At 35.6% G+C, this 12,616-nt stretch overlaps 1 protein-coding gene across 15 annotated transcripts in view; it reads right to left on the bottom strand.

The window, feature by feature from the left end:
• Positions 1–12,270, bottom strand: part of POSTN (periostin) — a 31,151-nt gene extending 18,881 nt beyond the window's left edge. For 14 of the 15 annotated variants that reach the window (XM_019008058.1, XM_019008059.1, XM_015643794.1 and 11 more), the window contains exons 1-9: positions 12,065–12,217; positions 10,507–10,605; positions 6,538–6,602; positions 5,149–5,306; positions 4,407–4,571; positions 3,420–3,566; positions 2,394–2,535; positions 1,576–1,788; positions 1,287–1,421 (exon numbers count right to left, since the gene is read on the bottom strand). In XM_019008058.1, the coding sequence (XP_018863603.1) occupies positions 1,287–1,421; positions 1,576–1,788; positions 2,394–2,535; positions 3,420–3,566; positions 4,407–4,571; positions 5,149–5,306; positions 6,538–6,602; positions 10,507–10,605; positions 12,065–12,186 (1,246 nt within the window). In that variant the 5' untranslated portion in view covers positions 12,187–12,217. Of the gene's footprint in view, positions 1–1,286; positions 1,422–1,575; positions 1,789–2,393; positions 2,536–3,419; positions 3,567–4,406; positions 4,572–5,148; positions 5,307–6,537; positions 6,603–10,506; positions 10,606–12,064 lie in introns of all 15 variants that reach the window. The other variant, XM_015643775.3, reaches the window with a different exon arrangement.
• Positions 12,271–12,616: the final 346 nt, after the last annotated feature.

Genomic DNA, 12,616 nt, shown 5'->3' with positions numbered 1-12,616 from the left:
GAATATTTCTTTGAAATGTTTGATTTAAAGCAAGGACAGGTCTGTGTATACAAAAGGCAAATTATTTTGACCAGTCTTCAAATTCTGTTTACAACTTTTGACACAGTCATGATTAATTACTATAACTAATATGTCTGATGATTGATATGTGGGCCTTTTCCATCTTCTGAATTATTGCTATAGTTTGTATTAGTTAGTCCTTTCTATATGTGCACCCAAGATCTACCCAAATTTACTTCCATGGTAGTGAGACAACACCCTAATTCTTTGAGAAAAGGCAAGATGTCCATGACGTCACCTCTGCAAATATACAAACACCTGTTTTATGTTATATCAGTTTCTCTCTGTTTTAATGCACTGAGAAATACTAACTTCCTTATATTTCCTGGTTTAACTGGGATAGAGTTTATTTTCCTCCTAGCAGGTCCTGCAGTGCTGAGATTTGGGTTTAGCATGAGTATAATGTTGATAACATGCTGATGTTTTGTTGTTGCTGAGCAGTGCTCACATTAAGCCAAGAACATCTCAGTATCCCATGTTTTGCCAGTGGGCAGGTGCATGAGAGACTGGATGGATCATGACTGGGAGAGGTGATTCCAAAGTGATATTCCATGCCATAGAATATCATGCCTGGTATATAATCTGGTGGAAGCTGGCTGGGAAGTGCCAGTCGCTGGCTGGGCATAGGTCAGTTGGTAGTGGGTAATTCTATTGTGCATCACCTGTTTCTCTTAGGTTTTAATTTTACTTTATTATTATAAATAATATAATTATTATTTTATTTTTTATTGCCATTAGAAATATTAGTACTGTTAATATTCTTATTATACTTTTTTACACTTATCAAATTGTTCTTATCTAAACCTATGAGGTTTTTTTTACTTTTTTTTTTCCTTGATTCTCTTCCCTATCCCATAGTGGGGGAAAGAGGGGAGTGATCAAGTGCATATGTGATACTTAGCTGTTGGCTGGAATTAAACAACTGCATACATTTTCTGAGAATAAATAAGTTTTGAATCTAATGGAAGTAATGTAAAGATTAAGGAAATTGGCAGTTCATTAATATCTTTCCATTCCTACAATGTTTCTGTGCCTATTTTGTATCTTATTTTAGTGCTACTCTTCCCATTAGCAAATGATGTGACTGAAAACAAGTTGTGCATGAAGTTCTATTTGCCTGTGATGTTCTTGCAGTGAGACTTAGAACAAATACTGTGGGTTATTTGAAAAACTGTTAGGGTAGCATACATTCTTGTTTATGTTGGCAGTCTTTTAGGGCTACTAACCTGAGAAAGCACCATTCAGAGGTGCCAGGAGAGTGTACTGGCCTTCTGGCCTTAGAGAAGATGCCAGACCTAGCTGTGCCACCAGGTCCGTAAATGTAGTCTGCTGAGCACCCCCAAGCTCAATGACTTGCTTGGCTGCAAATAAAGAATTAAGAAAAGGTATTTTAACACACAGTATCTTCCTATTCCTGATTTAGATTCTCCATGCTTACCCAGAACTATATATCTGGGGGAACCTGGTTATTGAAAATATCTTCAGAGCAACAAGTTTTTCACACACATCACTGACCAGAATCAGGAATTAGCACTTGATCGATGAGGTGGATAACGCCGTTGCTTGTTACAATATCTTTGCGTTTCACCATTTTCACTCCGTTCACAGTCAGACTTTCACCATCACAACCAACTTCAACAGTGTTTCCTTCCAAGGTTTCATAGACAGCTCCACCTGTGATGGCTTCTGAGCACTGGAGAGTATTTAATATATGGAACTTCACAAGAGCTGCAGAGAAAAAAGAGCAGGAATTTAATAGATGTGTTTGGACACATATTCATATAATTCACATATAGATGTAGAATAAATTATTCCAGCTATACTAACTTTTATTAATTTCATTCAGATGATATTTTATTTAAATTTAATGATACTTTAGGCCTCTAAATAACATGCATGGCCAAAACTATTTGGCATCCCTTATAAAAACTAGATTGGTTATGTTACAATCTGGTGGTGACTGCATATGATATGCTCCAAAAGGACCTATGAGTACAAAACTCCATAGGCTATGCAAAGGTATGAGAGAATTTAATATTCAGATAGCCCTGAATTTCTAGGCACAGGAGTGTCTATCAGACCTAGAAGCTGGACTATTAGAAAGTCAATGTGCCCCTATATTTTCACAGTTCCTTTTTAAACTGTTTTAGAGACTAAGTTTTCAATGACTTTCTATCCTTAGGCAAGTGGAAAAATTAGAGACAGAAGAAATAACTCTTCCTACACACATGAAAGTAGAGGTGCTTAATTCCAGAGCGATAAATAAATATATATATATTCTGCCTCCTGATCCACTCATGCATATTTCTCATTTGCAAAAAAAATTTAAATACCTTCAGAAGCCACCTTGTCACCCAGGATTCTTTCTAAAACTCCCCTCGGAAGTCTCTCAAAAGCTTCATTAGTAGGAGCAAAGAGTGTGTAATGACCAGGTCTTCCAAGAATATCCATGACACCTGATGTAATGGCAGGAGCCTGAAATATAATTTTTTCTTTTAATGCTGATTGTTTGAAATATTACCAAAATACATTGTCTAGTTTGGTCTCATGCCTGCAGATACTTGAATTCTAGACTGAGATCATAGTATTTTAAAAAGATAGATCATGATTGCTATAGAGAGATGAAAAAATTGACACAGGATTTTTTTGAGCTGAAAACTAGAAAGTATTGGTTTTTATATAAAGTTTTCTTAAAGAGATTAAAGGTTGTGGTTGCCTGTAACTGTCATGAACTGGATTTGAGGGATTCAGAGGGTCTTTTCCACATTTATACTTCTTCATTTAAGATACCTTTTTTAGCATTTATTTAAGAGATGGAAGATGGAAAAGTACAACAGTTATTTGCAAACCAATGGCATATTTTTTTAACTATGCAGCATGAAATTCCATTACACTGTGCAGACACATTTTTCAGAAGATGGAAAAATTAGAAACTTGGACAATTTCTAATCATACTTTCTCCGTGCAAGAAAAATCCTTCTTATGTGAATCTACTGATGCTCTAAAACTTGCTATGTGTCAGGTTCTAAAATTTATTTGGTGTTTTTACCTTTTATCATCCATTTTGAAATTGTTTTTATTTATCTAGCACAGACACTGTAACTTCATGCTCACATTTCATTTTCTCTGTGCTTGAAGAGAAGACACTTTTTAGGCACAGGGACACATTCTTTCGTATTGATGATGTCTTTTTACATAGCTAGATTTTAAATATTAGCTTGAGCTCTTAATTTAATTTATCTCTCTTTCTTACTGAGCTACTCCTTTTTACTTCCGGGTATCATAAAGAAATAAAAAAGGAATTTAAAAAAACCCTCCTTAAATAAAACAGAGAAGAGCTTTTATTTTCATCCACTTACCCTAAATGATGAAAGATCATCGTCGACTTCAATGAAATCTTGAATGGTATTTCCAACAGCAGTCAGGACACGATCAATGACATGGACAACACCATTGGTAGCAATCTGGTTGCCATGGATGATCCTGGCACAGTTAACAGTAACAACCTATATTTGAAGAATCAAGTAGTAGAAGATAAAACATTAATTTGATTACAAGCTTGGAACCTGACTCTCACAGACTGACAGTGTATGAACTGTACATTGCATATTCACTGTTGTTGTTGTTGCATATTCACCGTTCAGTTGGGTTTTTTTTCAAAATTTGAACTAAAGCCTTGTAAGATTTAAAAGCTTGACTAAGCTCCTGGAAAGGTGGCAGCAGATTTTTTCAGGTTACATTGATTTCATATTCATGTTTAATTTCTTGCTGCAATTATTCTGATTTAGTTTTACTTATCTGGCTAATATAGTGATTGTATTGATTTTTTAGCGAGGCAGCCTGTAGACTGACAAACATTTTGATGCATTTAAGACAACAAAGATGAGTGACTTAACTGGGGGGTTTCTAGCATTTATAAAAATAATGTTTTTTCTAGCCAAATAATGGATGTGTTCCTCCTACAACCTTCAATACTCCTACCAGGCACTCAAATTCAAATAGAAGATCTGTTTGAACATTATTTAGCAAAACTATGAAGATAAACAGCAGATTTTCTTATCAAACTTATTATGATCTTGTATTTTGACCACAAAAGGCTTTGTCTTTTATGAAGAAAGTTCATTTTCATTTGAACTTGGATTTCTAAACAGCACAATGTTTACTCATTCTTTCTTGGTGATTAGTCTACACAGCAGTCAAAAGTTCTTCAAGAGAATATTTATTGCTGTTAGTGGCAACTGACTTGGCAGATGGTAAACTCTTGATAATATATTATCTTAGTTATAGAAGGAAATAAAGGCTACAACTAAATAAATATCTTAGGAGGAAAAAGAGAATAGACTTACCCCATTAGGATAATGGTTAATAAGCAATTTCTGGCCATTATACATAGACACCAGGGTCATGCCATTCTTAAGATCTTTTGTCAACATGCGCTTGTTTAACATGTGGTGGTGGAGAGCATTGTACAGTTCAATATTTACATTGTCAACCAAATTCCTGTGAATTTCCTGAAGAAAAAAATGAATTTAATTAATTAGAAGCTTCAAAACACTCTTCCACTCAGAAAAATGTATGCATTGCTTTACCTTAGTATATACCTTCAATATATTTAGTATCTGTTAGGGAAGAGAACTTTGATTCCTACAAATCTGGTTCTACTTAAATGATTTTTAAGTCTGATTTGCTCACAAATGGAAGATGAGACTTCATCATAGACAAGTCATTGGAGGAGCTTGAATTCAATGTTATTTAACTAAAATCATTACTAAAAGAAGGACACCTGAATTACTGACAATGTACAGTCATACATCATGCAGGAATTCCTAGGAGTTTCCCTGAAACTATGTTAATAAATGTGTCATGCAAGTGTTTAAATAAGAAGCAATTACAGTTGCTTAGCACTCCTGAAAGTAAACCTCTCTTGCTCCAGAAATGTATGTTAAACATGTAGATTATTTAGTTATTACTTGTATTATGTCCTTCTATGTCTGAAATCTCATCATTTCCAATCTAATTTATCATTACTAGCTGCTTCAGCTAAAATGTTTAACTCACGCACATGCACACAGACACACACACACTTACTGAATCTAATTGGTCCCAGGCTTCATTGCTTGGTGCAAATAAAGTGAATGATCCTCGTCCCTCTATTTCTTCTCTTAGTTTTGATATGTCAGAGTACCGCTGTGTGGAGGTAGCTCCCACAATACCGAGTGTACCATAGACATGATCAATAGGAGCAACTGAAATAAACATGAGGTAAGAATACTGTAAACTCTTCAGTCCCCCAGTTTATCACACTCAAATATTCTTTGTGTCTTTTGGATGCATAACAGCTCTGAAGCTGTTTAAGTCAGTATTAAACTACATGTTTAGATTAAAAATTTCATTGTCAACATACTCAAGAATCATCTAAGCACATCTGCTTGCTATGGCTTTTTGTGTTTTTCTTAATGAAAAATTAGATTAAACAAAACTGAATATTGTAAAGTTTCTTTTAGAAGAGCTGTTGTATTTTGTATTAACCCAACATTAAATGGGAAGCTATCCATTTATAATCAGAAAAAAAATCAGTGGAGTGAGTCTTATTCGGTCACAATGGACCAGAATTCTTTTTGTGAAGCCTCTTACTCTTCTTCCAATGTCTGGTTTATGATTCACCCAGAGAGTAAGAGTGGCCATGGTCTCACAGTTAAAACATGGCTGCATGAGAACAGCGTCCATCTGTCTGAATTTTAGGCATCTAGAAGTCAATCATTTGCATGCAATCTAATGGTTCTCGGCTCTTTTTATGGTTATGAAGAAGGTGATTCTAGTCTGTGACTGATCTCATCCTAATGTCAGCATCTGAAGGGAGGTTAATTTATCTAAACAGACTGAACTCTGCATTATTGAACATAAAAGGATTATTTCAGACATAGGGAACTAAAATTATGAAATGTATTCATTCTCATACTACCCTTTCCTGCTGCCATTAGTTTTATTTTCACAAAGCAGAATAGCATAAATAGGAGAGATGAAGAATTTCTGTCTTCATTTTCACTCTTTCTTTGATAAGGGCTATAGGACTCTTTAGGCAAATTAGATTGAAGTTTTTTCAGAAAAAGGAAAATACAAAATTTAGATACGCTCCACCTTGCATCCTGGCTTTCTGACTACATTGGTATGCTTTAGACTAGTCTTGGATTTGATGGGAATAGGAATTAAAGCTGTTCTTTGGCAGCTTTAAGATACTATCAATTCTCACCAGTCCAGAACCTGGGAGGAGCTGGGAAATTCAACCTAAACTCTGTAATCAAATTCAATGCTAGCTGATTTTTAACTGTGTTCACCATGTGCAAATGGAGCTGTGCAGTCTTAGGCAGTGCTTCTTAAAAAGAGGCAATCATTTCTCATGATGACCACCTTTGAAACTCTGCTGTAATTTTAATTCTTTCCATATGCCGACTTATCCATAAGAAAATAAGCTTGTACCTGCAGGACATCCTCTTGTACCATCCATCTTCATATAGCCAGGACAGCACTCATATAAAACAGTTCTGTGGGATATAGACAAAAGCACAGTTAAATAATATACAGGAGAAATAAACTAATTTTAGCTAAGTCTAATTCAATTTTTATTATCAATTTTTCATTGCTAGCACATACCCTCCAGCTATTCAACCCTTTTTTTTGTCATTCAGCCTTTTTTGTATTGATTACAAATTGGTCATATTTTACTAAATGTAAAGTTTTTTAATTTAATGAATAACTTCCGTCATTAAATTTAAGCATTGAGAGGGAACACGGGATATAGAGTTACCAAAAGTTGATGTGACTAGAACAGCAGCTGAAGAACATTCATTTATCTATTGTGTTTTGAACAGATTATGGCATTGAATGAAGAGGGAATAAAAAAATGAGGGCATTAAAACAAAATCCTGGTTGAAGGGTTTAAAGGAACAAGACAAATTTAAATGAACAGAATAGAAATTCAAGTGACAGAACTACATGAGGTCACCTACATATTTTTATGTTATTGAAATGAACAAGTATTTTGGAGAAGGCTCTGTACGGTGATAAAAAAATGGGATAAGAGAGCCTCTGTTTTGCAAGGAAGAATTGGAAGAAGCTCAGGAATGAGGGAGGGAACGAATTAAGAACAGACATAAAACTGGTTATAGAGACGGAAAACACTAAAAACAGGATGGATGGACACAAGGGAAAGTTCACAGGTAAGTGCAGTGAGGATGAAAACCAGAATACAAGAAATCAAAACCAGAGTTTAAAAAGCATGTCATCACGGCATACAGAGACTTTAGCATTGCCAGGGGCCAGGAAATGTTATTTAATTATGTCAATAAAGTTCTCTCATTCTCAAATGCACATAAGCCACATGTAACAGCAAACCAGGGCTGAATGATGGTACTATAATGTAATGTTCATTTTAAAATTGTTTCTTATAAGATATAATGTCTTAATTAATAGACAGAAATAAGAGTTCTACCACTGACTTGTTTGAAGAATTCTCCTCTTTTACAGGAAAATGTAAATTCCCTAAAGTTATCACAGAGGTAATTTTGGCTCCTTGGAAGAAATTTAATACTTTAAACTTCACATACTATTTTTCAAATTAGGGTACACTAATGTAAGGTATATGGTACACCATAATAACATCACTGTTTTACATAATAGGTATATTTTTATAGGTGTGGCTGGTGTTGGCAGTTCAAAAGTTCTGAACACTAATTCCTTGAAGGTTATAATTGTGTCTTTAATCACTACAGTTCAGCTTTTAATTTGCAGAATCTTTGGCGGCAGCTGAGTACACTTCTCTCATGTTTCATAAATTAAAGCTGATGAAAAGTTAACCATAACCACATTAAAATGAACAGCTTATTTAAAAAAAAAAAGTTGGACTTAATATCTTCAACATCCAAACTAAAGAGATAAAGAGATTTCAAAATAAAGTAGACTGGAAGAAAAATAATAATAAACAGCATGATTGGAAAACTGAGGATTATCATTCATAAAAGGGAACAATCTGATAGAGGTGGTGAATATGACTTTTTTAAACCATCTTTTATTTCTCTGTGGTATAAAAATATTTTTTCTCATATTCCCTCACATATATATACATACATGACATATTCACCCTTCTGCCACTTGCATATTTTCAACTGAGAAGCCATATATTGAAAATATTCATATAGTTCTTTTAGTACATCTCTTTCTTTAAAGCAATTCACGGAAGGCTATTTCTTGGGAATGCATGGATAGCATACAATTTAGGCAACAGATTTTTAAGCTAATGATAAATCTTTTATTCTTAGTCCTTCTTGCATCCTTTCCAGAAGCTAATGATAAAACATAATAATCTGATTATCTGATTAAAAAAAAAAATGTAGCAGAATAGGAATTAAAAGGTTCTCCCAACTGTGTGAACTGCTTTGTCATGAAAAAGTATTTTTTCCTTTCCTGGAATAGAAAATCTTTCCCCCTCATCCCATGGGAAGCTATGAAAGATTGCAGTTTAATTAACTTTTGGAAAAAGGAAAGAGGCTGCTGAGTTATAAGCATAAAGTAAGACATGGCAAGTTTAATCCTCATACCACATCCAGCAATGATACAATTAATGAAAGACAGAAAATTGGCTGAAGAACATAGTTAAGAAGAAAATGCTTCTTCAGCCAAACATTACAAGATCAGTGCCTTTTTTACCACATATTTTGTTATGCACAGTCCATGCTTCTTTTCAGTTATCAAGTTCCCACTTACATTATTCATGTTCACTAACAATTTTCTGCAGTTAGAAGGTTCTTTAGCTGTGCCCAAAACGTAAGAAAGATGGGGTGGGAGAAAAGAGGTTTGTATGGAGCATCATCCCACAATAAGGTTAGAAACAGCCAAAACTCAGTGCAAGATGCATTTCCTCAGTACCACCCGTGTGTAGGCACAGCACACAGGGGAAGTGCCACCTCAGACCAGACCAGAAATTATCCTCATGTGCATCCCTACTAGTTCAGTAAAAGCCTGTGGCCAAAAGAAGAAAGCAAGCAATTATTCAGATAAGAAAGCAATGTTGCATTTTTAAGCTTTTGCTGGGGTTTGTTTCTTTGTTTGTCTTGGGTTGGTGTGTTTTGTTCTTACTGTTTGTTCGGGGTTTTTTTTAAGTACAACCTTGTCCTGACCTCATCCAAAGGAGTATATTCCAAAGGAAAAAGACAGAACAGCACTACCTTAATCCTTGTTATTCTTGGCTAATAGAGCCACTTTTCAGTTTATTCAAATCAGCTCTGTGACTCATCTGTTTCTACTTCTTGCTGGCATGGAGATAAAATACTGCTGAGAAACAGTGGAAAGACTTTTGATCCAACAAATCCTGATTTTAGGAAATTTTATGTTGCACCCTATTGTAAAAGGGAATTGCACATTATAAAAACTTTGAACATTTTATAGATATAAGTTAGGGAGGACTTGTTAACGTGGAGATGTTGACATGAGAAGAGCTGTTGTCCTTTGTATTAGCATTCTTATTGGAGTAAACTCTTCAATCTTGTCTGTATTTCTGGTTTTACTGTGCAAAGTATAAAACTCATTAATGGCTAAGACTGTGTTATAACAGATGCTTTATTATAACCACAAAAACCCCTTAAACAACCCTCAGGAGTTCTATGACTCAACTTATTCTCACACACATTCTTTTCCTCATCTAGCCTTGCTCTGTGAGTGTTTGTACAACAGTAGGGGGATTAAAATGGAAGGGGGAGGGCAGGTGATAATTTTGTGTAGACTCTCATGACCAAATCCACCCAGTCCTACTGCTCAATGTCTTCCTCTGGCTGGCTGTACTAGGCTTCTTGAGGCCTTACACAGAATTTGTTAAATATTTTATAACTAACATTCCTCTAAATTCAAATCATGAGAACGAAGTCTCCACGTGACTTCAGTTTGATGAGTCTAAATTGCCTATTGCTTCAAACTATTTTTCCTGCCACATGAAGTTATCTATCAGTACTTAACATATTTTTCTTCTGGAGCTTGTCAATGTAATGAATTCCCTCAGACTCAGGCCCTTTCTGAGAGTGGGCCTTCTTTTATGGGAAGACATGACATCTATCTAGGAATAAAACCACAGAAGTAGGTTGTTTTCCAAAACTGCCTGTGAGAATATTCAAGTTCCGCTCTAAGCATTTTCAGGAAATACTATTCTTCCCAATGTGTCTGTGGTAGAATAAAATTCAGTGCCAAAGTTGTCAGTAGTATGGCAGACTTTACTGAAAAGGTAAAGTATTTTGGATGACTTTCAATGTGCCCAGAGAAGGAAAGAAGTCAGTATTGCAATGCCACCTGGAGGAGAAGTACAGATTCTAATATAAACTGTCTGCGACATAGGGAGTTTTCTAATTGTACATTTTATTATTTCAGTCAATGGAGAATAGTTTGGAAGCAGAGCATACTTACGCTTTCTTTCCACAGATGGCTTGCTGGTACCAGTTTCTGCAAGTGCTGAAGTATTTCTTTTTTGTTCCCATAACTTGCTGAAGAGCACAGACATTTGGGCTATGGGTGCAGTGAGAAACATTTAAAAAAGACGTTTTTGCACATGAAAAATTCTACATGAAATAGTAGCAAATATTCTTCCTGTTGAGTGAGAAATCAACATCTGCCTTCAGTTCCCAGGACAGGTGTGTTTTGAAGTAGCCACAATGCAAGCTCTTGGGACTACCCAGCTGGATTCCTTGGCAAGTCCACCCTCCCTGCAGCATCAGAAGCTCCCCCTTCATTCTGGTTTGACCCTGTGTCTCTGATGGGCAGTGATCACCAGCTGTGCCTAGGCAAGTCTCAATATCCATTTCTCCCTTCCCCCTGTGAAGTGAATTACCAAACACCAGGGACCAGTGAATACCATGAGACTCCTTTCATTAAATTTTTTGTCTTTTGCACATCTGTGCAGCTGAAGGTCATGGGGAGGTGGGGGAAGAAAAGTGCCTTGTTCTTTATGTAGAAGGAAGCCCTGTCTTCTGTAAATCAATCAGCTATTTTGATTACCAACCATTTTGAGTACCGCAGGCACCTAAATAAACATTCTGGGAATTACTGGGGACCAAAGGGTAAGTTGGCATGTAAATAAAAGGAGTCACAGACTTCAGAGGAGGAATACGTGTTCCTAGGCATGGTGGTGTACAAAGATGAATTTCTTATGGTCAAATTCCACAGAGCAAGAGCATTTCATCCCTAATTTTTACACTTCTGCAATTAAAAAAATTCATCAGTTCAGAAGTTAGAATATAAACCTTTGGAAAACTAAAACAAATTTGAAAAGAGTGTGTGTGTGTGTGTGTGTGTAGCAGGCAGTGGGAAGATAGGATGGTAAACAATTCTTATTCACAGAATGTTTTTGCTTAAGAAGACTAGAGGAAAATATCTTTAGGCACATGTGTTTCCCTGACACCAGCTGTTCAAATTATTTCCATGTCTCCAAGCAGCCTGGCTTGTAAGCATTGCCTTTTGGAAGCCCTGCTGAGCAGCTTGCTGCATTGCTTTAATGGGAACAGAAGTTTCACAAAGGATTCCCAGTATATATTCCCTTATTAGAAAACATTTAAATAGAGTTCATGGTTTTCATCAGGAGGGAATAAAGAGAGCAAATACCGTGGATAGCTATCAACTCTGCGAAAGTTTGAAAACATACATTAAATATTTCTGATATCCCATTACAATACTTGCAAACTGAAATTAATTTTGGTCATTCTGAATCACATTTTACCCATTGAGAAACAGTGATTTTAGATTTGTTTCCATTTTATGAAGTTTAACAATATTCTGTCTCCTTTTAGAACTCCATGAAAAGCTTTTAATTCATGAACAATTCTTGTAAAATTAATCTTAAAGGAAAATTCTACTTGAATGACAGTAAAAATTCATAGTGAAACATTACATGTAATATAATTCTAGAAGAAAGAGGAGAATAAAGGTTAACAATTTCCTTTTAAATTAAAAATAAAAGCCAGTTACTTACCCCTGGTCGCGTGCCCTTATTCGACTATGAGTTAAAATCTTGTCATAGTGAGCAAAAGCAGCTGCTTGTTCAAAAGCAGACAACAAAAAAGTCAAAAAGGTGAATAAGAAAAAGATCTTCATCTTTAGTCCTCTGTTGCTTCTGGCAAGTCTAGAAGAGAGAACTGGCAAAGGGTCTGGAGAGCTGACAATTTATATACATGTTAGAAGGTGGTGGGAGGGAACCACAGGATCAACCTGAAACTTTGTACCACCCCCCTTAAAACAACAGCTTTTGCTGCCAGATTCAGTAACCTAAATCAGTGCAATACATTAGCCATATAAATAATTTCTTTTAATCCCCAATTGATTAATTTGTTCCTTATTAGAGAAGGCTTAACATTTTATTCTGCTGACACGACAACAGAGAAAATTTGAGAAGTTTAGACTTTGACTTATGGTTTAGTATTTATAGCACTGAGGCATCCAGAGGTCACGAACATTGCATGTGGTTTTATTCAAACCCAGAGGAAGATGTTGTCTGTTCCCATAAGAACTGCATTGCTTTCCTTTG

The sequence above is a fragment of the Parus major genome, chromosome 1 (genome assembly GCF_001522545.3).
Source record: "Parus major isolate Abel chromosome 1, Parus_major1.1, whole genome shotgun sequence".
NCBI classification, from domain to species: domain Eukaryota; kingdom Metazoa; phylum Chordata; class Aves; order Passeriformes; family Paridae; genus Parus; species Parus major.
This window is presented reverse-complemented; position numbering and strand designations above follow the sequence as displayed.